This window comes from Dendrobates tinctorius, unplaced genomic scaffold, assembly GCF_039654945.1.
Source record: "Dendrobates tinctorius isolate UK_male_01 unplaced genomic scaffold, ASM3965494v1 ptg000070l, whole genome shotgun sequence".
Lineage (NCBI taxonomy): Eukaryota > Metazoa > Chordata > Amphibia > Anura > Dendrobatidae > Dendrobates > Dendrobates tinctorius.
In genome coordinates, this window is record NW_027361738.1 from 77,811,451 (window position 1) to 77,837,960 (window position 26,510).

Genomic DNA, 26,510 nt, shown 5'->3' on the forward strand with positions numbered 1-26,510 from the left:
GAGAGGGATGGTGAAAAAGCGCGCCTCCAGGGGAAGAAGATGAAGGGCGGAGCTAACCATCGGATAGGCATTGCCCCCTGGCCAATAACAGGCAGGGTGCCAGGGATAGAGGCGGTGGGAGGACTTGAAACGGGCGGGAGAGAAGCCCGTTTAGAAGAAAGGGGCGGGGGGCGTGGCAGCAACGCCGGAGTAGGCCCGACTTGAAGCCGGGGCCTAAATTAATAACGGCGGCCGCTTGTCAGCACGGGGCGGCGCGGAAGAGTTACGGCGCAGCCGCGACCGCCCCTATAGGAGACGCCGCCGATGCCCTGCTCACAGCGCAGCCCCCCCACAAGACTACCGGCGGTGGGGTGAAGAAGGCCCGCACCGCAGCCGGGGACAAAAGGGATGCGGCGACCGTTGGCGAGAATCTGCTGCTACTACGGCGCCGCTCCCAGGGCACTTTGTTCGCAGGCTTCCTTGTGCTCCCAGCTCAATAAAGGTACCTTCAGAGTCCCACGCTGTCTGTTCGTCTTCTTCGGATTCGCACCTCGTCCAACCGACAGGCTCTGGTGGGCGGGGGGGGCAAGGACCATTAGTTTTCGCTGGCACGTCACCTGTGCCGAGCCCGTGGTCCGCCCGGAGGACTAAGAGGATACGGGATGGCAGTATACGCCGTACTCATAGCCTCCTTGTGGGAGTACAGTTGTGACTGATCACACTGTATCCCTCCGGGAACCTGAAAAGAAACGACGCACATCGAGGTAGATATGGGTCCAATGAAGGACCCGTGTCCATCTCCTACTGACACTAAGCTAAACTGAGGAATTCCCTGCCGGTCGGTGGGGTGTACACTGCGGAGGAGGAGCTAACTTTTTTATGCATAGTGTCAGCCTCCTAGTGGCAGCAGCATACACCCATGGTCTCTGTGTCCCCCAATAAGGCGAACGAGAAATCCGCAGTGTCTGCACAGCGGTTTTTTTTTTCATTGATTTTAAGGCTACTGTACATCACAATGCAGATATGCAACATTTCTGCGCGGTAAAAATCCGCTGCAAATCTGCATTGTGTGCACACAGCTTAACAAGTATTCCAACATATTTTTTTTAGGTCCTTTAAGGACAAATAAAATTAACGATCACAGACTGAGCTTCATGGGAATACAAAGATGGCGGTATGACAGTGGGGACCCATCAACGCCTTAGATTGCAACCATTTAAAGGCGGTTGTCAGAGATTGATATCTGCTGGAGATGAGGGAATTGATTGAAAGCACCCTATGTTGTGCCTCACACATGACATCACGCCGGGTTGACAACTCAGAAGAGACATGGGAATGCAGGCAAGTAGTCGGAAGCTCGCCTGATGTCGACGGGATACTGTCCTGCCTGCTGCAAATCAATTCGCTCATCCTTAATAGTGGCATCGAAACGATTAAGCCACAGCGATCAGAGCTAGCTCCGATTGCTGGTTTTAGAGGCAGGTGCTGACTGTACAACACGGTCGGCCCCCTATAATCTATGTAGCGAGTACACTTCCTGAGGCGGCGAAACATCAGCTAGACTGGAGGCTCGTCTACGCGAGGTGCGGCAACCACAAACCTGAACGCCGAATAGATCCTCGGTATGATGCCTTTTCATCAGCGCCCATTCTGATGGCTGGCCTTGAAGGAGGTTGGTGCATACGGCCATCTCTCCACACGTGATATCCGCTCCATACTGCTTGCATATTCTTCTAAATGGAAGATTCCCACACTTGTAGGGAAAAAAAATGAAAACCCATAAAGTCATAATAACTGTATGAGGTCATGACAAGTCAATGTGAAGGGCGCACGGCCCGGGACTCCAGACCGGAACGATCAGCACTGGAGACATGCTGGTGCTGTCGGGGCACGCGGCTCACGGAGGATTGCCTACACAGGCAGCCACTGGTGCAAACCCTCAGCTATGAGAAGACATGGGCCGCATGTGTTAACTGCAGGATGGAGATGAGATTTTGTAAAAACTACTCATACACTTTGCTGGATTAGGGTTATAAGTTTCAAAGTGATCTAATGTGTCCGAATATAGAGTGGATCTATAATGGAAAGACAACACTTACCGTCGTTAGTGGAGCAAGGTACAATTTGCCTCGAAAATCAATCTGTACAGACAAAAAAAAAAAAGAAAATAGATCAGCTATTCACGTTCTTTGGTTTAGGGAATTTTGGCACTTGAAAAAAGGTTTTCCGGCGAAACAAAGTTATCAGTTATTCACAGAATAGGCTATAGCCTAGAGATCGATGGCAATCCGAGAAGGTTGAGCGGCAGTGCACATGTTAAACTTCTGCTCCATTTACTCCTTTTGGGTCAGCAGATTTGTGCGAGTCTCACAAAAGGGAACTTTTAGTCTATCGATCGGAAAGTTACCATCAATCTAAAGGATTTTTTTAAAATCAGGCGACTTTTACAGGCTGACAAAACTGTATTGGGGTCATAATGCGATTGTTCTGTCCCTATATGACATTCTGACATCTGCTTACAAACGGCGACGTGCTGCCGACAACGAGGTATAAAAATCATCACAAAGAGCGTTTTTGCTTGTGCTCCAAGTGACCGATAAACAGGAAGGAGCGATCCTAAGAAGACCATTGGCTCTTCCAGAAAGGCCATTAATATAAGATTAGTGGGGGTCCGACTGCCTAGCAGATCCTCTGATCAGATGAAGAAGGGGCCGTTTTGCATCGGACGTGGCACATCGTATAATGGTGGTGAATAGTATCGCCAGCTCTCTGTCAACCACGTAAGTAGTAGAAAGCTTTGGGTATCATACATAGCCAAAGTATGAAGTGCAGACAGACCCTCTAAACATTCAACATCCCACCACAATTGCATTTAAATATCAGCTAGTTCATTTTTGAGGTCCTCACCGTTTTTTTCTCACATGGCCTGAGTTTTATGATATCTTCATCTGTCACAGCTCCCATAGTCACCCGCGTGGACTCCTGGGCGGTCGAGTCAGTTTGACCCATTGCTCCCACTGCAGGATCCGCACACACACCATGGTCACCTCCTTTAGACGTGGCGTCCTCCGATGTGCCCACCTGGGACTCGGCCTTGACCACAGCCTTCTTTTCTTCATTCCTGTTTTTTCGTGGTTGGCTTAAAAGTTTCAGGTATCCCTCGGACTTCTCAAATAAAAACCTCTTCTTACGCAGCTGGATCTGCAGCTCTTTGCACTCATTGTTCATCACCAACACTTTTCCTTCCTGTTGTTCCACCAGCTCCGGGTTTATTAGATTTTGGAAACTGTCACCCAAGTGAGATTTGGCGAAACGGCAGGTGACCCCGTAGGTGCATCTGCCGAAAGTCTCGTACAGATAACATTTGGGGCCGATATCTTCAGGCTTCCCTGACATATATTTCTCAATGTTGTGCTGAAATTTGCATTTGTCACCGAAGAAACATTTCCTGGGCCATTCCTGTGAGTGAAAGGAAAACCGATTAATCAGGTGTACAGAAAATTTAAGCTGACCCATCAGATTATTAATGGTGCTCAAACTGCAAGCAGCATAAATCAGAGTCTGGCCGGCTCTTGCCAGCACCAATGCAGGTGACTGAGAAGTATTATCCATTACAACAGGGAGGTCCAATCATCTCTAGCAACGCTGAGAAGAGCCAGCCATGGGAGAGTCAGTGCTGGACCAGTCTCATGTAAAGCTATGGTCCCCGGCTGGTCGTTTAAAGTAAATTTTCTCTGATATGCTGGAGCAGTTGACCTTTATCAAACATTCGGAATTATCGTAATTATTCCACATTGCCTTGCACAAGTTGCCCCGGCTTCACCTTTCCGCTCCCACTCCTCGCCCCGATGTCACCTTGCCACCACCTCTCCTTGATGACAGCCTTGCCCCTTCTCCCTGTCGACGGCGTCGCCTTGCCGCCACCTCTCCTCGACGACGGCGTCGTCTTGCCGCCACCTCTCCTTGACGACGGCTTTGCCGCATCTCCCCGTCCAGGCGTCGACTTGCCACACCCCTCTTACCACCTAGGCATCTCCTTGCAATTTCTAGTATACCACGTTCTGCACAGGACTCTGAAAAACCTCCTGTCCTCACTCAGAAAGTCTCCGATTTGCATATGTAAAAGCTTATTCCATTAGACATTAGCTGCTTTTTGTGTCCATTTTTCGGAGTCTCATCCATACCTTTACGATAGAATGACACACCCGCTGCTGCTCTAGCTCATAATATTTGACACGACGACGCCTCTTGTGCTGACCTCTCGCCCTCTTCTTGTCCTCTTCAACCTTCGTTCTTTGCTCATCCCGATTTCCTACAGCATCACCCAATTTAATTTTTTTTGCTTGAGGTTCGTCCATGGCATTGCTATTCACATCCTCGTCGTCCTCCTCAGTAACAAATGGTCCATCTATGTCTATATGAGCGTGGAAGGCGTCCTTTGTGGTTAAATACCTGCAGCAATAAAAGCACAGGACGTTTAGAATATTCTTAAAGTAACAAGTATTAGGTCTGAAATACTAAAGACAACGCTCCTGTGCAAATCCTGAGGCCTCGATCAGACGTCCATTTTTCAGTTTATATGTCTGTGGAGCACGTATAGTGCCGCTCCAATCAAAAGGCCCATTAACGAGTGTTAATCAGCTATATACAAATCGATCCGCACTTAATCGGATCACTATGCTCATTTTCAGACCTGCTGTGATAACAAAGAAGCTTAAAGGGGTTGTCCACTACTTGACAACTCTTTATTAATAGTATAAAATAATAATAAAAAAATATATATATTAACCTCCTGGCCTAGTGGTGATCCTTCGATCTTAGTGCAACGCATGATGCCGGTCACCTGAGAATGTCAAGTGACCACTGCAGCCAGTCAGCATATCCTGATTGGCTGCAGCATTCACTGCCATTAGAGCGGTAGAACAGTGTTTCCACCTGGGTGACAAAGTATAAAGGATTTTTTTTGTTATTTATAATTTGTGCTGCACCCTGGAGTACAGTAGTGGACAAACCTCTTAATTTTGATTAGTTGCTTTGGGCAACAGCTCCAGTTCTTTTCTGCACCACTTTCCATACAGGAGATCTACAGACATCATTGTAAGTATACAATATAACACTTACTCGGTTTTAATAACAGCGACTCCTCTATCAGAATTGACCTTTATTACACCGTCACTCCGCTTGCCGTCATCTGCCATCCTGGAAGAAGGATTCAAATAATAGTTAAAAACAAAATTAACAAGAAAAAAAAAATTAATAGAAAAATATTTGTGTCATCATTATATAATAATTGCTCAAAGTACTAAAACCGTTGTAGGTCTAAAAATTAAAATAAAACAAAATTTAAAAATAAACCCTATTCCTCAATTAAAGAGAAGTTAATTTTATTTTTATAAATCAGATTTTTGCAGATTTCTCACTTATTAACTCATAATGCAAACACCACAGAGAAGAAAAAAAGCCAGAATTGTAATTTTTCAGACATCCACCCAAAAGGAATAAAAAAACGACCAAAAAGTTTTATGCACCCAAAACAGTACTAATAAAAATAATGGCTCGCACACACACAAAAAAAAAAACAAAACAAAGCCTGAAAGAAGTCTACCCATGGGAGAAAAAAAAAGTTAAAATCTTCCATGTCTCAGAAAATGGCAAAACAGGACAAGTTATTGCGGGTTATGTGTTCTGCAACATGTGCGGCCTAGAAAGAAGAAAACAATGGCGGAATTGCAATTTTTCACCGCACTTTTTTTTCTTCCATTTTTCAATACATTAACCCCTTTCTGTCATGTGATGTACTATCCCGTCCATGTGCCCTGGGACTTAATTCCCAGGGACGGGATAGTACATTACAGCGATCAGCGGCGCCCACGTGGTGAGCGCCGCTGATCGCGGCCGAGTGTCAGCTAATTATCACAGCTGACACCCGGCACAATGTGTCAGGGGCAGTCACGGACCGCCCCCGACACGTTAACCCCTTGCACACCGCGAACAAACATGATCGCGGTGTACCGGGGGTTAAAAGGGAAGCATCGGCAGGGAGGGGGCTCCCTCCGTGCTTCCCTGAGCCCCCCACAGCAGCGCAATGTGCAGCGCTGCTGCGGGGGGCTCCATCCCTGCAGGTCCCCGAATCCAAGATGGCGACGGGAACCTTCGGGGGCCTGCAGGGAGCTGGCTTCCTCAGTGCCTGCAAAGCGCAGGCATGAGGAAAGCCTGTGCAGTGCCTGTGACAGATCGCTGCTCTGTCACAGTGATCTGTGATGTGACATCAGCGATCTGTCACATGACAGCTATGTCCCCCCTAGGACAATGTAATAAAGTTAAAAAATAAAAATAAAAAAAAGTGTAAAAATAATCGCTAAATTAATTAAAAAAATATTCCCTAATAAATTCATTTTTTGGAAATAAAAAAAAAAAAACAATAAAAGTACACATATTTGGTATCGCTGCGTCCGTAACGACCCGCCCTAAAAAACTGTCCCACTAGTTAACCCCTTTAGCGAACTCCTTAAAAAATAAAAAACTAAGCAAAAAATAACGTGCGATCAAAAAAGGAGATTTTTGTGTACTCACCGTAAAATCTCTTTCCCTTAGCCTTTAATTGGGGGACATAGAAACGTGGGTGTTATGCTGCTGTCCACTAGGAGGCGACACTATGCATAATCTGAAAAAGATTAACTTTGGCTCCTCCTCTGCAGTATACACCCCTGGACGGCGTCAGCCTTCTCCAGTTTTGTGCAAAAGCATTAGGAGGAATATACCAGAAACCTAACCATGCCTGTGTGAATGGTTAATACTAAAATCAGAGCTGAAGTTTCATTTTAACAATTCTCTGAAGGTTTCGTTTCTCCGTTTTTGTTGCTGTAAGATAAATTTTTGTAATTGGCATGGGCTGTCCATGCAGGGCTGTGGAGTCGGAGTTAGTTTTGGTCGGAGTCGGTAGAAATATACCGACTCCAGCTTTAAAAAAAAGTATTAATATTTCATAATTGAACTTTCATATGAATTTTATAAATGTTACTCAAATATATATGTTCTATAAAACTATGAACAACAGTGATAAGCAGTTCTGCTGGAGATAGAGACATTTCTTACTTCTTGTGTGTCACTGTTCTCCACTGCCCTTATCTAATCTTATACTTGGTTAACCTCATGCTGCCCCAACCCCCCTACTTACAATGTATGAAACTGAAAGTGAAAATGTGTTGCAAATTCTTAGTAGTAAAGCTCCTCCTCTAGATGTTTGGTGTGCGTCTTCCAAGCATCTCACAGCTGCTACTCAGAAGAGGAAGACTGTAAGAAGTATTATCCTTTTCAACAAACTTTGCATCAGTTAACTGTGAGTACATGAGGAATAAAAGTATTACTGACCACTATATCAGTTGTACGACCTGGCAATAATTTTGTACAATTGTTTTTAGGAAAAAATTGTAATTTGGATTGTGAATGCAGAATTAAAAACCTGAGAATGTCAAAGAAACGTCACATTAAATCAGCTGTATTTGAACATTTCACCATCACTCAAGATAGAAAACATTATGTCTGTCAGTGTATGACAAATGATCCAGACTAAAACAAATGCTGTGAAGCCAAGATCAGTGCATATTCAGGCAAAGATAAAAATGCTCCTACCAGAGCTTCTAATCTAAAGAGACATTTACAGCGCTTTCATCCAGAAGTACTGAAAGCAGTGGATGAGAAAGGCTGCATCCAAACCAATGAACCAGTGCCCAGCTCTTCCAGCCAAACAAAGGAGCAGAGAACTCTGCAGCCATCAGTTGCAAGATAATTTGTCAGTGACAAAGTAACTGTGACAATGACAGTAGATACATTTAAAAAACAGATCATAGAGCTTGTTGTAAAGGATAGTGTGCCTATTTCATTATTTTCACGACCAGCTTTTGTGTGTCTGAATAGGGAAATGGCCCGCAAGCTTGGTGTTTCTCTGGAGAGAGAGAGTATTAGAAAATTAGTAATCGAAGAAGCTTTTAAACAAAAGGAAGAACTTAAAAAAACTCTCAAGGGACGCTTTGTTTCTTAAAATGGATGCCTGCACATGTCACAGAGTGAACTATTTTGCCATCAATGTCCGATTTGTTTGTGACAAAAATGAAATAGTTACTGTACCAAGACATTGGCAGTAAAAGACACCAAAGCTCGTCACACCAGTGAGTTTCTCCAGGTCTTGGTGGAAAAGGTTCTGCAAGACTATGAACTTAAAAAAAGAGCAAGTTCTTTCTGTCGTAACTGACAATTCTTCAAATATGATAAGTACTATTAAGCTAATGAATGAGAGTAATGATGGTGACCAGCAGCTAGAAGAACATTCTGGGTCCACAGACACAGAAATGTTTGAAATAGAGGAACACAGTATTGTAACTGAGGAGCAAACTGAAGTTGCTTCAGATGAACAGCAACATGATAGTTTAGATCTTGTTGAAACTGTGTCAATATGTTCTTTCATTCATCACATGCGCTGTGTTGTGCATACGCTACAGCTGGCTATAAGAGACAGTCTGCAAGAAGGACATGCTGCTGCACTGATTGGCAAGGTGAGAAAATTGGCTACTGTTGCCAGAACCCCTAAAGTTGACTCAATTTTGAAGAGACGTGCTGGAAAAGGGGCAATTATTGATCAAGCCACACAATGGGGCAGTACTTACTTAATGATTCAGCGCTTGGTTGAACTGAAAACCTTTCTTGTAGACATGGCTAACCCTCAACTGACGCTAAATGAAAGTCAGTGGAATCAGGTGACTGAGCTGGAAAAATTGCTAGAGCACCCATTTACAGTGACTAAAAAATTACAAGCAGAGGACTTAACTCCAGGAATTTTCTTAAAGGAGTGGAAGAACCTGATGTTTCGCCTGTCCCAAAGAGGAGGGTTAATTGCAAGTGGCATTGCTACATCAATGAAACGGAGAGAGGAGCTACTATTACAAAACAACATTCTTTTGGCAGCTGTTTATGTAGACCCAATGCATCGGATTCTTCTAGATGATCAACAGCTAAGTAAAGGAAAAGAACCTCTGTTTGAAATAGCAGTAAGGATGAAAGGGTTGCAGAACAGTCAGGAGGAACAAGAAGAATTTGGTCGTCCTGCCACATCTTCACCCTCATCATCAACTGATGAAGAATTTAATTTCAAAAATTTTTGGATCACAAGGACCGTGCAAAGCGTTCCCGCATAGGAGTCATCCCCATCAAGGAACACAGCCAGTACATTTCAGCAGAATTTTTCATGTGCACTAAAAGAAATTGAGAAATTTGACCGTTCATCAAAAATAACAGTGCAACAAGCGATTCCTCTGTATCCTGACATTGTCAGAGATGTTGCCCGAGTGGTTACTGCTTTGCCACCAACACAAGTTAGTGTAGAGAGGTTGTTCTCTGCTCTCAAAATAATTAGATCAGATTTGAGGGCATCCATGAAGGAGGATCTGACAGAGGCAATACTTTTTCTGAGGACAAATTTATAGATTTCTTCTTATTAACTGCATAAAAGTGTTTATTGCATATTTACTTACAGTTTAGAAAAGTTTAGAAAAGTTATTTGTTATATTCTAATTGTATTCTAATAAATATAGTTTTTGCTCTAAGTGGTCTGATTACTTATATGATGGTGAGAAACTGAATAAGCACGATGTTAATATTTGACAACAGTAAATTTATTGTTACGAATTGGCCATTTATGAAGGAGTCAGAGTCGGAAGCTGATAAAATCCAGGAGTCGGAGTCGCAACTGTGGCTTACTGACTCCACAGCCCTGCTGTCATGAAACCAGACTGTTCCCATCAGGTGCAAGATAAGGGAGGCGGGAGTGTAAAACTCTGAAGAATATGCCATTATACTACTTTCTATTTGGATACGGACATATATGTAGTTTCCGGTTTTCTTGCAATATAATTGGCTTACAAAGTGAAATGTTATTGGTAGCTGAGAACTGTGCATAATTGGGCAAAAGATTATAAAAGAAGTGACTAAAATAAAGGGGCTTAGTGATCTGCCTGGATCCTCCCGTACAGAGACCCCCGTCTCAGTGTGGTCATTTGAGTTGCTAGCAACACTCTGTGGATTAATTTGGACATCACTGGCTCAACCATGAAGGGTTAATTTAGCCCTCCCTAAATAGCTACCCCGACACCTGTAAGAAGGCTACTATAAACAAGCTCAAACAATATGAGAACCCAACCGTAACAACGGCCCACAAGAGCAACAGGGTGGGAGCGGTGTCCCCCAATTAAAGGCTAAGAGAAAGATTTTACGGTGAGTACGCAAAAATCTCCTTTACTCTGTTGCCTAATTGGGGGACACAGAACCGTGGGACGTCCCAAAGCAGTCCCTGGGTGGGAAGCAGTGGACGAATATTGTGCTGACAGTCCCCTAGATTTGGGGTACTGCTGCCTGCAGGACCCGTCTACCCAGGCTCGCATCCGCTGAGGACTGGGTATGCACTCTGCAGTGTTTTGTAAATGTGTGCAGGCTAGTCCAGGTGGCTGCCTTACACACCTGATGTGCCGAGGCTTGATGCCGAATGGCCCAAGAGGCCCCTACCGCCCGCGTAGACTGTGCCGTGATACCGGCCGGAAGAGGAGAATTGTTAAGGCGGTAAGCCTCTTGTATGGTGAACTTGATCCACCTAGCAAGGGTGGCCTTGGAAGCCGGTAGGCCCTTGCGAACGCCTTCTGGAAGAAGGAAAAGTGAAATCAGACTTCCGGAAGGGAGCAGTCCTAGACACGTAAATACGCAATGCCCTGACAAGGTCAAGCGTATGCAGAGCCTTCTCCACTCTATGAACGGGAACCGGGCAAAGAGATGGTCGTGAGATTTCCTCATTGAGGTGGAAGCTGGACACAACCTTCGGAAGGAAGGATGGGACTGTACGGAGAACCACCTTGTCCTGATGGAAAACCAGGAAGGGTTGCCTGCAGGAAAGTGCTGAAAGTTTGGACACCCTGCGTAGCGAGGTGACTGCCACCAGAAAAAACACCTTCTGTGATAGAAGGCGGAGTGAGACCTCCTTAAGGGGTTCGAAAGGAGGTGTCTGCAATGCTGTCAAGACCAGGTTGAGGTTCCACGTCTCCAATGGATGTTTGTAGGGGGAACCAATCGGGAAACCCCTTGGAGAAAAGTCCTCACTTGTGGCTTGAATACGCCTCTGAAAGAGTACTGAAAGCGCTGACACCTGGCTCTTAAGCGAGCCCAGGGATAGCCTGGCGTCTAGGCCTGACTGAAGGAAACCGAGGACCTTTGGAAGAGAGTAGGGGAGTGGGATCTGTCCACAAGATTCGCACCATGTGAAGAAAGCCTTCCAGGTACGATAGTAAATCCTGGCTGAAGCTGGCTTTCGAGCCCTGATCATGGTTTTAACGACGTCCGATGAAAAACCTGCTTGGGTCAAAACCCAGGTCTCAATGGCCACGCCGTCAAATTGAGAGCCCCTGAGTTCTGGTGGAAGAAAGGGCCTTGTGACAGAAGATCGGGACGTGTGGGGAGACGCCAGGGAGCGTCTGCTGTGAGTTGCACGATGTCGGCGTACCATGTACGCCTGGGCCAGTCTGGAGCGATCAGGATTATGGGAACTCCCTCTTGTTTGATCTTCCTCAGGACTCTGGAGATCAGGAGGAGTGGTGGAAAAATGTACAGAAGCTGGAACTGGGTCCAGTCCTGAACCAGGGCATCTGCTCCGAGCGACTGCGGATCGCGCATCCTGGCCATGAAATTGGGAACCTTGGCATTGAGATGGGATGCCATCAGATCCACGTCCGGGGTCCCCCAGCGATGGCAGATCTGACGAAAAACTTCGGGATGGAGAGACCACTCCCCCGAGTCCATTCCTTGTCTGCTGAGATAGTCGGCTTCCCAGTTGTCCACACCCGGAATGTGGACCACAGAGAGTACCGACCTCGCATCCTCCGCCCAGTGTAGGATATGTGTTACTTCGTTCATCGCCTGGATGCTGTGGGTCCCGCCTTGATGGTTCACGTATGCCACCGCCGTGGCATTGTCCGACTGTACTCTGATATGAGAGTCTGCTACCAAGTGATGAAAGGCCTTCAATGCCAGGAAGATGGCCCGGATTTCCAGGATGTTGATGGGCATGGTCGCTTCCATTGGTGACCACTTGCCTTGCGCTCTGTGATGTAGGTGCACAGCGCCCCAACCTGTAAGGCTTGCGTCCGTGGTCTGGTCAAAACCTTCCATTGACTGTAGAGAAAGGATTTTTTTTTTTTCCCCTTGCAAGCGAGGTTGGCTTGAGCCACCAGTGCAGGGACCTCCTGGTTTTCCATGATAACCAGAACTCCCTGTCGAGGGAGAACGGATTCCTGTCCCAGGACTTGAGGATGGCCAGTCGAAGGGGTCTGAAGTGAAACTGGGCAAATGGTACCGCCTCCATTGCTGCTGCCATCCTGCCAAGTACTCTCATGGCATACCGGAGAGATCGGGGGGGGGGAATTGCGGAGGAGAGTGCGAACTCCCAAACGGAGGGCCAGTGCCTTGTCCCTGGGGAGGATCACCAGACCCCTGGATGTGTTGAATAGCATCCCCAGGAAGACCAGAGACTGACTCGGGGTAGTCGAAGATTTCTGTAAATTGACTAACAATCCCAGGCAACTCAGTGTCGATTGTGATTGAGACGTTGACCTCCCAGTCCTTGAAGGTGGGGGCCTTGATGAGGTCATCCAGGTATGGAACGACTACTATGCCTCTGGAGTGTAGAACGTCCATGGTAGCTGCCATGACCTTTGTAAATGTTCTGGGAGCCGTGGCGAGACCGAACGGGAGGGCCACAAACTGGTAATGGTCTTTGTTGATTGCGAATCTGAGAAATCTCTGATGGGCGGGAGCAATCGGTATATGCAGGTATGCGTCCTGTATGTCTATGGATGCGAGATATTCTCCTTTGTCCATGGACGCAACGATTGACCGGAGGGATTCCATGCGAAAGTGACAAACTCGAACATACTTGTTGAGTTGCTTGAGGTCCAGTATGGGTCGGACGCTGCCTCCTTTCTTGGGCACCACGAACAGATTGGAGTAGAACCCTCGGAAGCGCTCGTCTGCTGGAACCGGTACTATGACTCTTGTTTGCAGGAGGGAAGAAACCGCTTGATGGAAGGCTCGAGCTTTGAGTGGAGGTTTTGGAGGAACGGAGAGAAAGAACCTGTGCGGTGGGCTGGTAGTAAACTCGATCTTGTATCCTGAAGACACTATTTCCTTGACCCACTTGTCTTCTGTAATAGGCAACCAGACCTGCTGAAAGAGTAGCAGTCGTCCGCCTACAAGTGGGGTGTCTTCCGGAGGGCATGAGTCATGATGAGGGGAAAGTCTGAGCTTTTCCAGCCTGAAGAATTCCGAAAGGATCGGAAACTATATTGATTACGTCTTTTAAACGTGCGTTTTTGGTTTTAGTTGAGGGAGAGAAGTACTTTTACCCCCGGTAGCATTGGATATCATTGTATCCAGCTTTTCACCGAAAAGACGCCCACTGAAGTATGGGAGATTTGTTAAGGACTTATTTGAGGCCGCATCCGCCTTCCATTCTCTCAGCCAGAGAATACGCCGGATTGTGATGGCGTTTGATGCTATTCCCGCTACCCCCTTGCAGAATCCAACACTGCATGGACGATGTAATCTGCCACTACTGCAATTTGCACCGCCTGGTCCGCCAGCTGAGGGTTTGAAGCTTGGAGGCCCTGTTGCAATAGATTAGCCCAGGCCATAATGGCCTTGGCTGCCCAAACTGAAGCAAATGCGGGAGCCAGAGAGGCACCTGCCGCTTCGAAGATTGAACGAGCCATGCGTTCTACCTGTCTGTCTGCTACGTCCTTAAGGGTTGAGCTGTCCGGCAGTGAGAGAAGTGTTTGTGCTGCCAGCCTAGACTGGGGGGTCCACTTCAGGCGGATCTGTCCAATCCGTAGCGTCCTTCTGTGGGAAGGGGTACTTTGCTTCCATGTATTTGCAATTGGTGAATTTTTTCTCAGGCTGCGAAAAATGCTTAGAAAGTATTTTTTGAAATTCCGGGTGATTAGGGAAGACCTGAGATGGTTTCAGAACACTTTCGAAGGAAATCTTGTGTTCTGGTGCATCCGGGGTTGGATCAGAAATGTCCAGCACCCGAAGGATGGAAGAGATTATATCCTCAACTAGCCCCGTATTGCTAGGGGGACAAGGGACCAGAGTGTTCTCTGTTTCATTATCTGAGTTAGAGTCACATATGCCCTCTGAGTCTTGCGCATCGCTAAGGAGCTCCCTAGAGGGCCAACTAGGGCAGAGGTGTTCTGTGGTCTGGGATCGTTGTGGAGATCCGCATTGTCTTTCTCTATCAGGGGACGGTCTCGGTGACCTGGAGCCACTGTGTCTCTCCCTGGAAGGGGACGACCTAGTGCTATGTGAGGACGCAGATGAACGCGACCTGTGGGTCCGCTTACGACTCAAACTGTCGGAAACGGCCTGTCCCTGAGACCGAATGTCCCTTTGCTGGGTAACGTTCATAGCCGAGACATGACCCTGCAGAGCCTGCAGTAGTGTGGAGGTCAGGTTATCTATAGACTGTGTCATAGACTGCGACATCTGAGTCGCCCATTCCGGTTCAGTAGCGGTCGCAGAAGCGTTGGTAGGGACTTCTTGGGGTTCTGATCCTGTGTTTTGGGTACAGTCCCGGCAGTGCGGGTACGTGCTGCCGCTGGGGAGAGTAGCCTTGCAGGCTGTGCAGACTGCATAAAAGCAGTCTTGCCTGGTCCTTTTCCTTGAGCCCGACATAGTGTCTAGAGGCTGATTAGCAGAGGCCCTACAGGGGTATCTACGCAGAGGAAAAGGAATAGGGGAGCGTTATAGGTTATATGAACTCACAGGTGAGTACAAAGAACCCAGCTGTGATCTTGTGAAGTACAGTATTCAGATGTACGGGACAAATTGTTCTCCGGGATCCATTTTTGTGCTTGCAACGCCATTTTGTTGTTTATAAGATAAATTTTGTAAATAGGTGAAAGTTCGCAGCTGTTATGAAACTAGACTGTTCTAGCTTGTACAAGATATGAGATATGAGACCCTAAAAGAATGTGCTTTTGTTCTATTCTCTACGTCACGTAACTAGGGACATATTCCGATTTTCTTGCAATACTATTGGCTTATAAAGTGAATGTATTACAATGATGTTATTGGTAGCTGAGAACTGTGCATAATTAGGCAAAAGATTATAAAAGTAGTGACTAAAATAAAGGGGACTAGTGATCTGCCTGGATCCTCCCGTACAGAGACCCCCGTCTCCGTGTGGTCATTCTCAGTTGCTAGCAACATCCTGTGAACTAATTTGGAAATCACTGGATCAACCGTGAAGGGTTAATTTAGCCCTACCTCAGTTTTACCCCACCGGTGCGCCCCCTAGGTCCAGCCCCGATAAATCCCAGTCCTGTGCCCCCCAGAGACCGCTGTGCTGCCTTCAGTGTCTTCAGGTGCAGCAAGATGGCCACCGGAATTCTGAGGTGGAGGGGGAAGGGGGCGGAGAGCTGAAAAGGGCGCGCGGAGCTATGTAAAAGCGCGCCCTTCCTGTCTCGATCCGCCCCTTCTATGACACTGCAGAGTGTCATTTTCGTCATCCGGGGGGGCGGGCCGGGGGGGCGGGAATAAGGCGGCGACTTCGGCTAGGCCGAAGCCTAAATTTGATACCTTATGCCCAGAAGTTTTCCAGGACAGCGCGGTTGTCCGGGGGGGGGGGGTGTCGGATTCAAACCAGACCCCCCCCCCAGATTGAACGGTAGGCTAGCGGTGGAGTCATGAGCACAACCTGGGCCCTGTGGGGGTCCCTTTGAGGCGCTATGCAGCTTGTGCTGCCGCAGAGACAGGGGCGCAGGGAGTGCCATGCCTGCCTGCACCTCCCCCAGTCCCATCAGGAGCCCGCAGCTGGGCTGGGGTCCCTGGACTTGTAAGTGGCCGAATGGTGCCTGGTACAGGCCCTACCTGCGGTGTCTCAACCTAATGCCCCCAGAGGGGGATTAGGGAGGGTGCTGCTGTCACCGTCAGGGGGCTTCATCCTATCCTCGACCTCAACCCAGAGCCCAAGGGAACTGAGGAAGGAGGGGGGGTCTCGACTTCGAACCAGTACCCGAGGGACTGGGGAAGGAGCGACATGGGGAAGAGCCATCTAGACCTCAACCGGGTACCCCTTAATAGGGGACCGAGGAGGGAGCCATGCCGGGAGTCTCGCTAGAGACCCTCTTTTCTTCTTCTGTAGTCCGTTGAAAAAAATCAAGGAAAAAACGGAGTAAAAAAAAAAAAAATTAGGTGTGCCTCCTTGCGACACTAAGCAAAAACAGGAGAAGGCTGACGCCGTCCAGGGGTGTATACTGCAGAGGAGGAGCCAAAGTTAATCTTTTTCAGATTATGCATAGTGTCGCCTCCTAGTGGACAGCAGCATAACACCCACGGTTCTGTGTCCCCCAATTAGGCAACAGAATAAGACGCATATAAATATCCATGGTACAGCTGAAAACATCATCTTGTCCCGCAAAAAAACGAGCCGCCACACAGCATCAGCAAAAAAATAAAAAAGTTATAGCTCGCAGAATAAAGCGATGCAAAAATAATTATTTTTTATATAAAATTGTTTTCATTGCATAAAAGCGCCAAAACATAAAAAAAAAAGACATAAATGAGGTATCGCTGTAACCGTACTGAACCGAAGAATAAAAGGGCTTTATCAATTTTACCGCAGGCGGAACGGTGTAAACGCACCCCCCAAAAGAATTTCATGAAACGCTGGTTTTTGTTCATTCTGCGTCCCAAAAATCGGAATAAAAAGCGATCAAAAGATGTCACGTGCCCGAAAATGATACCAATAAAAACGTCAACTCGTTTCGCAAAAAATAAGACCTCACATGATTCGGTGGCTCAAAATGTGGAAAAATTATAGCTCTCAATATGTGGTGATGCAAAAAGATGGATTTTTGGTTCTTACTGTAAAATCTCTTTCTTGGAGCCTTCATTGGGGGACACAGATTACCATGGGTGTATGCTACTGCTAGGAGGCTGACACTATGCAAAACAAGAAAATTAGCTCCTCCCCGGCAGTATACACCCACCGACAGGCGCCAAGCACCTCAGCTGGTGAGAAAGCAGTAGGAGAAGCAACGAGAAAACTCTAAACATATGTACCCACCCAACACTGTACAACTTAAACAGGGGAGGGTGCTGTGTCCCCCAATGAAGGCTCCAAGAAAGAGATTTTATGGTAAGAACCAAAAATCCATCTTTCTTCATCGCCTTATTGGGGGACACAGATTACCATGGGACGTTCCAAAGCAGTCCCAAGGGCGGGAACAGCAATAAGGAACGAAAGAATAGGAAAGGCTTAGGTCGGCCGGTGTGCCACCGCCGCCTGCAGAACCTTCCTACCAACAACTGCATCAGACGAGGCCTGGGTATGAACCCTGTAGAACCTCGCAAAGGTGTGCAAGGACGACCAGGTCGCGGCCTTGCAAATTTGTAAAGCTGAAGCCTGGTGACGAACGGCCCACGAAGCCGCCACAGCCCGGGTGGAGTGAGCTCTCACTCCCGGAGGGGGCCGTTTTTTCTGAAGTCGGTACGCTTCCAGAATGGTAGAATGAATCCAGAGAGCGATCGTGGATTTGGAAGCCGGAAGCCCTTTCCGGCGACCTTCAGAGATGACTAGCAAAGAATCGGACTGATGAAAAGAAGAGGTCCTGGCGAGATAGACACGCAAGGCTCTAACTACGTCCAGTTTGTGGAGCGACTTCTCAAGAGGGTGAGAAGGAGCAGGACACAAAGATGGGAGAACGATATCCTCATTGATGTGGAAAGAGGACACCACCTTCGGAAGAAATGAAGGAATGGGCCTGAGGACGACCTTATCCTGATGAAGAACAAGGTAAGGGGAACGACATGACAAGGCCGCCAACTCAAACTCTTCTGATGGATGTAATGGCAATCGAGAAGGTTACCTTCCATGAGAAAAGGACTAAAGGAATGTCCTGGATAGGCTCGAACGGCACCTTTTGAAGAGCGCTAAGGACGATGATCCAGATCCCACGGGTCTATCGGCGAATGAAGAGGGGGAGCCACATGGGCGACCCCTTGGAGAAAGGTCTTAACCTGCGACAAGGAAGCAAGCTCTCTTTGGAAGAGGATAGAGCGGAGACCTGGCCCTTGAGGGTACTGAGGGACAGACCCGCCTCTAAACCAGACTGGAGAAACCAAAGTATGGATGAAACAGAAAAGGACATCGGAAAGACTTTATCGTCGCACCAACGGAAAAAAGCCTTCCAGTACCTATGGTAAATGCGGGAAGAGGCCGGTTTTCTGGCTCTGATCATAGTCTGAATCACGTGGTCTGACAAACCTGATTCTCTCAGAATTGCGGCCTCAATGGTCATGCAGTTAAACTCAGAGACTGAGAATTCTCGTGGTAAAGGGGGCCTTGCAAGAGAAGATCCGGACGGTCTGGAAGCCTCCAGGGAACGTCCGCGAGCATGGTCACCAGTTCCGTGTACCAAGGTCGTCTCGGCCAGTCTGGCGCCACTAGAATAACTGGTACGCCTTCCGATTTTATCTTTTTGACCACTCGTGGGATCAAGGCAAGAGGCGGAAACAGATACAGTCGGAACTGGGACCACGGAATTACTAGGGCGTCGCAAGCGACGGCTAGAGGGTCCCTGGACCTGGCTATGAAGCGCGGAACTTTGTGGTTCATCCGAGATGCCATGAGATCGACATCCGGCGAGCCCCAGCGCTGGCATATCTGATTGAAGACTGTGGAATGAAGAGCCCATTCGCCTGATGCTAGACCTTGACGACTCAAAGTCGGCTGCCCAATTTTCCACCCCTGGAATGTGAACGGCTGAGATTGTCGGAACGTAACGTTCCGCCCAGCGCAGTATCTTGGCCACTTCTGACATTACTTGCTGCGAGTGCCCCCCTGGTGGCTTATGTACGCCACAACCGTGGCGTTGTCCAACTGAATGCGGACTGGCTTGCCGACGAGGAGAGGCTGTCAGCGAAGAAGGGCCAGGAAGATTGCTTTGATCTCCAGAAGATTGATAAGCAGAAGAGCCTCCTGTTGATTCCAGTGGCCTTGGGCCGTTTTCTGATGGAACACCGCTCCCCAGCCTAGAAGGCTGGTGGTGATGACTTGCCACTGAAGCGGAAGGAAAGACCTCCCTTGTAGAACTGACGCTGGCATTGCCCACCAAGTCAGGAATTGCCTCACTCTGAGAGGGAGGAGATTGGGACGGTCCAAGGACAGCGTGGACTTGTCCCAGGCTGAAAGAAGGGATAGCTGGAGGGGACGAAGATGAAATTGTGCAAAGGGTACTGCTTCCATGGAAGCTACCATCTTCCCCAGAACTTTCATGCAGGCCCGAAGGGGGATGGGTGCTGGCCGTTTGAGGATTTTGATTCCCTTGGAAAGCCGTAAATTTTTCCCTCGGAAGAAACACCCGGCCCAGGTTCGTGTCGAATTCCATGCCCAGAAAAGTCAGACGCTGCGTGGGGATCAGAATGGACTTCTCCTTGTTGACTAGCCATCCAAGACGGCAGAGAGTGTCCAGGGTTATCTGAAGTCTCTGAAGGCAGTCTTGGCGGGACGAGCCCTTGATCAAGAGATCGTCCAGATAAGGGATGATGAGGATCCCCCTGGAGCGAAGGATGGCCATGACTGTCGCCATCACCTTCGTGAAAACACGGGGAGCGGAGGCTAGACCGAAGGGGAGAGCCGTGAACCGGTATTGATTTTCCTGAATCGCAAAACAAAGATATTTCTGATGTTGCAAACAAACAGGGATGTGAAGATAGTCATCACGTATGTCCTCCGAGCAGAGGAATTCTCCGGGTTCCATCGAGGCTATCACCGACCGAAGGGACTCCATTTTGAAATGAAGAATCTTCACGTGGCGGTTGAGCAATTTGAGGCCCAGGATTGGGCGAAGGGTGCCGTCTTTCTTCGGGACTACGAAGAGATTTGAGTAGAACCCTGAAAACCGTTCATTTGGGTGGACGGGAACAATAACTCCGGCGGAAAGAAGGGAGGAAATGGCCTGAAGGAACCCTGGAATCTGGGACCGCTGTCTCGGGGGTCGAGACAGGAAAAACCGTCTGTTTGGGGGGGGAAGCAAATTCAATCTTGTAACCGGATGCGACGATTTCTCTGACCCCAGTGTCGTCGACAGCGGACAGCCAAGCATCGACAAAAAAAGAAAGTCTGCCTCCCACCCTGAAGACCTGGAGTATTGACCTCTAGATCTCCAGCGGGGAGCGGGTTTGTAAGAAGGTTTTTTGTTTTTTTTCTGCTCCCGCTCCCTAGTGGTGGAAGAGCGATCTTGCTGAGCAGATCTTTCCGTGGAAGAGAAGGGACGAAAAGATCTGAACGGCCAAAAACCCTTTCTGTTAAAAAAGCGTTTTGGTCGAGACTGGGGGAGAGAAGTGCTTTAACCACCAGTGGCATTGGAGATTATCTGATCCAGCTTGGCTCCAAAGAGCCTAGATCCATGGAATGGAAGATTAGTAAGCGACTTTTTTGAAGTAGTATCCGCATTCCACGACTTTAGCCAAAGGACTCGGAGTATAGCGACTACATTGCTGTTAGCCCTAGCTACGCACCCGGCCGCGTCCAAGGAGGCGGCCAAAAGGCATTTACCCGCATGGTTAATCTGATCTGCCAGATCTGCTAACTCGTCTTGAGCAGCTGTCGCTAAGATGCCCCTGCAAAGAATTTTAGCCCAAGCGGAAATGACTTTCGCCACCCAGGCGAATGCGAAAATAGGACAGAGGGAGGCGCCGGATGCCTCAAAGATTGACTTAGCCAGAGATTCAATCTGCCTGTCAGTAGGATCTTTAAGCGATGCCCCATCTGGAAGGGATAGAACCGTTTTTGAGGCTATCCGTGAAACTGGGGGATCCACCTCGGGAGTCTTGGTCCACTTTGTGAGCAGGTCCGCATCAAAGGGATACAGCACGTCTAAATACCTGCGGCCTGAGTAACGTTGCTCAGGGCGCTCCCAGTGTTTGGACAAGGTAGTCTCGAACTCTTTGTGATTGGGAAGGGTTCGAGATGGGGGGCCTTGCTCGTTTAAAGAGCACAGAGCCTTCCTGAGGGGGAGCTTTATCTTGCTTAATTTTAAGGGTTTGGAAGATAGTCTCATTTCGGCTATCGACCATGTCCCGTGTTTTAGATGCGTTGTCGGCGTCTGAACTAGACCCCGATTGGGAGTCATCGCCTGACTAAAGGTCGTCTTCTGAGGAGGGCGAAGGAACCCTAGGAGAGGCAGCAGGACCCTGCGAGCTGGAGGATGAAGTAGACAGAGCTCGCTTCCTAGAACTCCTGCCCGATCTTTCCCTCTGAAGGTCGCGGTCAGGTGCGGTCGACTCACCTTGAGAGGCGGTCGGTACGCAGGTGGCTGTAGCTAGCTGAGGCAATCGTTCTAAGACCTGGACCAGAGACTGAGAAACTTTAGTCAAGTCAGTGACCGACTGAGACATTACCACGGCCCACTCTAGGGGAGGTGGAGTATCCTCATCCCGGGACTCGGTGTGCTCCTGAGAGGCAGACATAATGGAAGGTCTGCAGGACGGATAGAAGGGGGACGACTGACCTGAAGCACACTTCTTATTACAGCACGCACAAGCGTAGTGGGTAGCGGTGGGCCTGAAGCTGAGACCCCTTGAAGGGTAGGGCATACGTAACCTGCTGAATGGCCACACGAGTTAGGGAGAAAAACTGCGGAGAGGAGCTAATTTGAGCCGCAGAGCCTACCGAGATTCAGGCGAGCAGAGAACACCAAAGTGTCCCCCACGCAACACAGGAAGAGAAAAGACGACCAGGAACTACTGTATAAAGGAAGCGGCGGGCGGAGCTTAGTAGCTGAGCCACGATTGGATAAGGGCAGCGGGGAGGGCGCGGGGAGGAGGGGGGCGAGGCAAAAGAGAAAGGAGCCCTGTGATAGGATAGGAAAGGCGTGCAGGAAAGCGCGCTCAGAAGGAGGAGGAAGCGCGCTGAAAGCGGCTAAAAAGAAAGTTAAAGTGAAACTGACGCCGCCGCAGCCCGGTGCCTGATAACTACTCGGGACAATAAAAAACGCCGATATTAAGGTATAATGCCCGCAGATTCCCTTGAAATCACTGCCCAGGCTGTGAACTGTTCTGTGCCCCCCTGAATATAGATAGGGAGGCGCGCGGCTGATGAGAGAGAGGCGGGAGATTCAAACAGGGAAGCCTGTAGATGATACTGCCGATGGGTTCTCTGGTAACACTGCGGGGCTGGAGGGATCGTACAGGCACTTACCTGACGTCACTGAAGAGGATGATCACAGGTGGCCACGAGCATAAGGCAAGCCGCTGGGGAATGTCCACTGTACCCACATCCTGCAGAAGACGGTGTTAACCTCTTGTTGGATGAGGATTCACTACTTGCGATCGCCGTCTTCCTCTCAGCCCTGTCCCGAGAGAGGGGTGAGGAGGGGGATTTGGCAAGGACCAGCCACCTGTCCACAACCCATAGCACCAGAAGGTGATAGGGAAAAAGTCCTGCCAGCGGTACTGAGAGTTGCGATGTGGGGTACGCCACACTGCTCGCTCAGCCGCCTGACAAGGGAAAGCAGGGTGAAACTTACACCCTGTTTCCCGACTTGAATCTGAAAGACATAAGACAGAATTAAAAACGTTCTACTAGAAAACCTAAGGGAAAAAAGTTAACTGCGGATCTGGGGAGATCCCGGTCCGCCTCCTACAGACACTAAGCACAAACTGAGGTGCTTGGTGCCTGTCGGTGGGTGTATACTGCGAGGGAGGAGCTAATTTTCTTGTTTTGCATAGTGTCAGCCTCCTAGCAGCAGCAGCATACACCCATGGTAATCTGTGTCCCCCAATAAGGCGATAAAGAAACTACTTTTACAATAAAAAGCGTCTTTTAGCGTGCGACAGCTGCCAAACATAAAAACCGCCATAAATAGTAAATCAAACCCCCCGTTATCACCCCCTTAGTTAGGGGAAAAGTAATAAAATTAAAAAAATGTATTTATTTCTATTTTCCCATTAGGGTTAGGGCTGAGATTAGGGTTAGGGGTGTGTTGGGGTTAGGGTTGGAGTTAGAATTGGGGGTTTCCACTGTTTGGGCACATCAGGGGCTCTCCAAACGCAACATGGCATCTGATCTCAATTCCAGCCAATTCTGCGTTGAAAAAGTCAAATGGCGCTCCTTCCCTTCCAAGCTCTGCCATGCGCCCAAACAGTGTTTTACCCCCACATATGGGGTATCACCCTACTCAGGACAAATTGCAAAACAACTTTTGGGGTCCAATTTCTCCTGTTACCGCTATGAAAATAAAAAATTGGGGGCAAAAATATCATTTTTGTTGAAAAAAATGATTTTTTTATTTTCACTCCCGGTCGTTATAAACTTCTGTGAAGCACTTGGGGGTTCAAAGTGCTCACCACACATCTAGATAAGTTCCGTGGGGGGTCTAGTTTCCAAAATGGGGTCACTTGTTGGGAGTTTCAATAGTTTAGGTACATCAGGGGGTCTCCAAAGGCAACATGACACCCGCAGAACATTCCATCAAAGTCTGCATTCCAAAACGTCACTACTTCCCTTTCGAGCCCCGACGTGTGCCCATACAGTAGTTTTCTCCCACATATGGGGTATCAGCATACTCAGGACAAATTGGACAACAACTTTTGGGGTCCAATTTTTCCTGTTACCCTTCGGAAAATAAAAAAAATGGGGACTAAGGCCTCTTTCACACATCAGGTTTTCGCCGTCAGGCGCGATCCAGCGCTTTTGACAAAAACCGGATCCGGCGAAATGCAGTGCCGGATCCGGTTTCCCCCCCATTGACTTGCATTAGAGCCGGATCGAGCCAGATGGCCATGCGTTTCATCCGATTTTCGCCGGATCCGGCAATGTGACGCGATCCGGCGTCTGGAAAAAACGGCTACTGTAACGTTTTTTGTCTCCGGCGAGACATACAATGAAAGCCTATAAGCGCCGCAATGCGCCTGATCCGGCGACAGCCGGATCCGGTGGCCGGATCCGTTTTTTTTTGGTCTGAGCATGCTCAGTAGCTCTGCCCACAAGACATATATAAAAGCAAGACAGTGGGACCCCTCAGCCACACCCAACATGCCACCCAAGCCAAGAACCAGGAGCAGGAGAAGGCAGCAGACATCTGCAGCAGCACCATCAGCACCACCCCAAATGGAGCAGCATGCTGAACAACGGGAGGGGAGTCCAGCAGCAGATGAGAGACGGTAATTATCAAATCCCCCATTCCTCCAAACTAGGGCCATGGAATATCAAGATATTCATTGGCCCTTTGTTTCTCTTTATTCAACAGCCGCCCAATAGATGCAGCAGCAGCAGCAATGGCAGCAGCAGGAACACCACCCACAGCCATGGAGTCTGGCCAGCAGGAAGACAGCACATCTTCTTCTGGGAGCCCTCCCTCGCATCGTCAGCGTTTGACGGTAAGTTTTTATTTCCAAAATCCATCATCTCTGTAATATATGTCTATTCATTGCCTTTTATTTCAAAACAGGAATCACAAGATGAAGAGGAGCTCCCAGAAGAAGAAGGAAGGGGTGGACAGACACTTGGAGTGGGCTCACAATTGGTAAGTTTTTTGCATCAAACGCAGAAACACAACATCACACTACACACAACACATAGAAAACAATGTTCTGCAGACCACACACAGCAAACAAATGCCTACATCCAAAGACATAACATTTTTTGTTTTCTTCTCTAGTCTTCCCAATCTGGTGCTCGGCCAAGAGGTCCTCACAGTGCCTCCCAGGGTCGTCGGCGACAGCAACGCGGCGGTCACCAGCGTGTAAGTATAAATTTTTTTGCTTTGTTTTTTTGCACTTTTTATTTCATTTCTTTTGTGGAGGCTAATTATGTTATTTTTGTCTTTTTCTTTAACAGCCTTCACAGCGTGCTCCCGACTCTGACGGTGAGGATGGAGGAATCGATGTGGACCACCTCATCGATCTCGTCAGAGAAAGGGAGCCGCTCTGGAATATGGCTGACCGCCGCCACGCTGACCTTATCGTTACCCGACGACTCTGGGAGGAAATCTGTTCGCTCCTTGTGGACCGCTGGGAGGACCTCGAAGCTCGGGCCCAGATTAAAGAGCGTAAGTATATACAGTACCGGTTGCTTGATTTAAACCAGTGTTTCCCGAACTCCAGTCCTCGTGGTCCCCACGGATCATGTGTTCAGGATTTCTATTTACTTTGGAAATCCTGAAAACATGACCCCTGGGGACCATGAGGACTGGAGTTTGGGAAACACTGATGTTGTATACTAACCACTTTGTCCTTTCTCGTTTCAGGGGAGAGAATTGTGAAGCGGTGGCGGTCTGTGAGGGATCGTTTCAAGAAGGAGTTCAATAAAGAGATGCGGGCCCCGAGTGGATCTGGAGGACGCAGGAGCAAGTACAAGTACGCACAAGCCCTGTCGTTCCTCCGGGAAACAATGCTCACCAGAAGGTAAATATTACACACCACATGTGACAAAAAAATGTTTAGATGTAACTTTTTTTTTTTCAGCCAGGGCCATACCATGTCAGTATTTTAATTGTTTTTTTTTTCTCTTTATTCCACAGCACGGTGAGCAGCACTCGGGAGCCTGCACGATTGGACCCTTCTGAGGCGATCCCTGAGGAGACCGGCACCGAGGGACACTTCGACCGCCCTGGTACATCTGCACCTTCCCACACATTCGACCCATCTGTCCCATCCACCAGCACAGGAGCATCGTGGCCGCCTACATTACATGAAGCTGCTGGTGAGGAGATCGCTTTCCCTTTACCCCACCCTTCTGCCCCTGCCACCTCTAGTACACCTGCGGGTACTGGGCGGCAGAGGGGTCAGGAAAAGAGTTATGCGCCAGAGTTCTTGCATCTGAATGCATCTTTCCAGAACTGTCTCAAAGTCTTGTCAGAGCAAATCTCCGCAGGCTTTCAGCAGATCAACTCCAGCATTCTGGAGGTGAAGACACTTCTGCAAACCATGCATTCAGAAGCAAGATCTTCGCCAAACCACACCTTTTTCAGGTCTGTTGTGGAGCGCATGGCAACACTATCTCCTACCCAGCAGATGCATGTAATGCATTCGTGCCACGGTGCTCTACAGCAGGTTACCTCCCAACCTCCACCTCCCACCACTGTAGTTCCTCCACCTGCACCCCCTCCAGCCACTTTCCATCCTCCCCCTCCTATTACATCTGCACCCCCTCCAGCCACTTTCCATCCTCCCCCTATTACATACCAGCAACCTCCCCAGTACCAGCAACCTCCCCAGTACCAGACATCTCCCCACTTCCAGCAACCTGCCCTGTACCAAACTCCTTCCCCGTACCAAACTCCTTCCCCATACAACTTTCCATCAACATCATCTGCTCCTACAGTCCCTGCCCAACCCTCCACTCCACCGCCCACCACCTCTTCTGCCTCCCACATGTCCACCCATTCTGTAGCTTTTTCCACACCATCACCTCTAACTGTTCCTTCCCCACCACG

At 48.6% G+C, this 26,510-nt stretch overlaps 1 protein-coding gene across 1 annotated transcript in view; it reads right to left on the reverse strand.

Annotated features, from left to right (window-relative positions):
* LOC141095712 (tRNA-dihydrouridine(47) synthase [NAD(P)(+)]-like) overlaps positions 1 to 26,510 on the reverse strand; it is a 62,827-nt gene that overhangs the window by 31,817 nt on the left and 4,500 nt on the right. The window contains exons 2-6 of the mRNA XM_073581959.1: positions 5,101 to 5,178; positions 4,164 to 4,431; positions 2,887 to 3,438; positions 2,079 to 2,120; positions 1,580 to 1,732 (exon numbers count right to left, since the gene is read on the reverse strand). Coding sequence (XP_073438060.1) covers positions 1,580 to 1,732; positions 2,079 to 2,120; positions 2,887 to 3,438; positions 4,164 to 4,431; positions 5,101 to 5,177 — 1,092 coding nt within the window. The 5' untranslated portion in view covers position 5,178. The remainder of the gene's footprint in view (positions 1 to 1,579; positions 1,733 to 2,078; positions 2,121 to 2,886; positions 3,439 to 4,163; positions 4,432 to 5,100; positions 5,179 to 26,510) is intronic.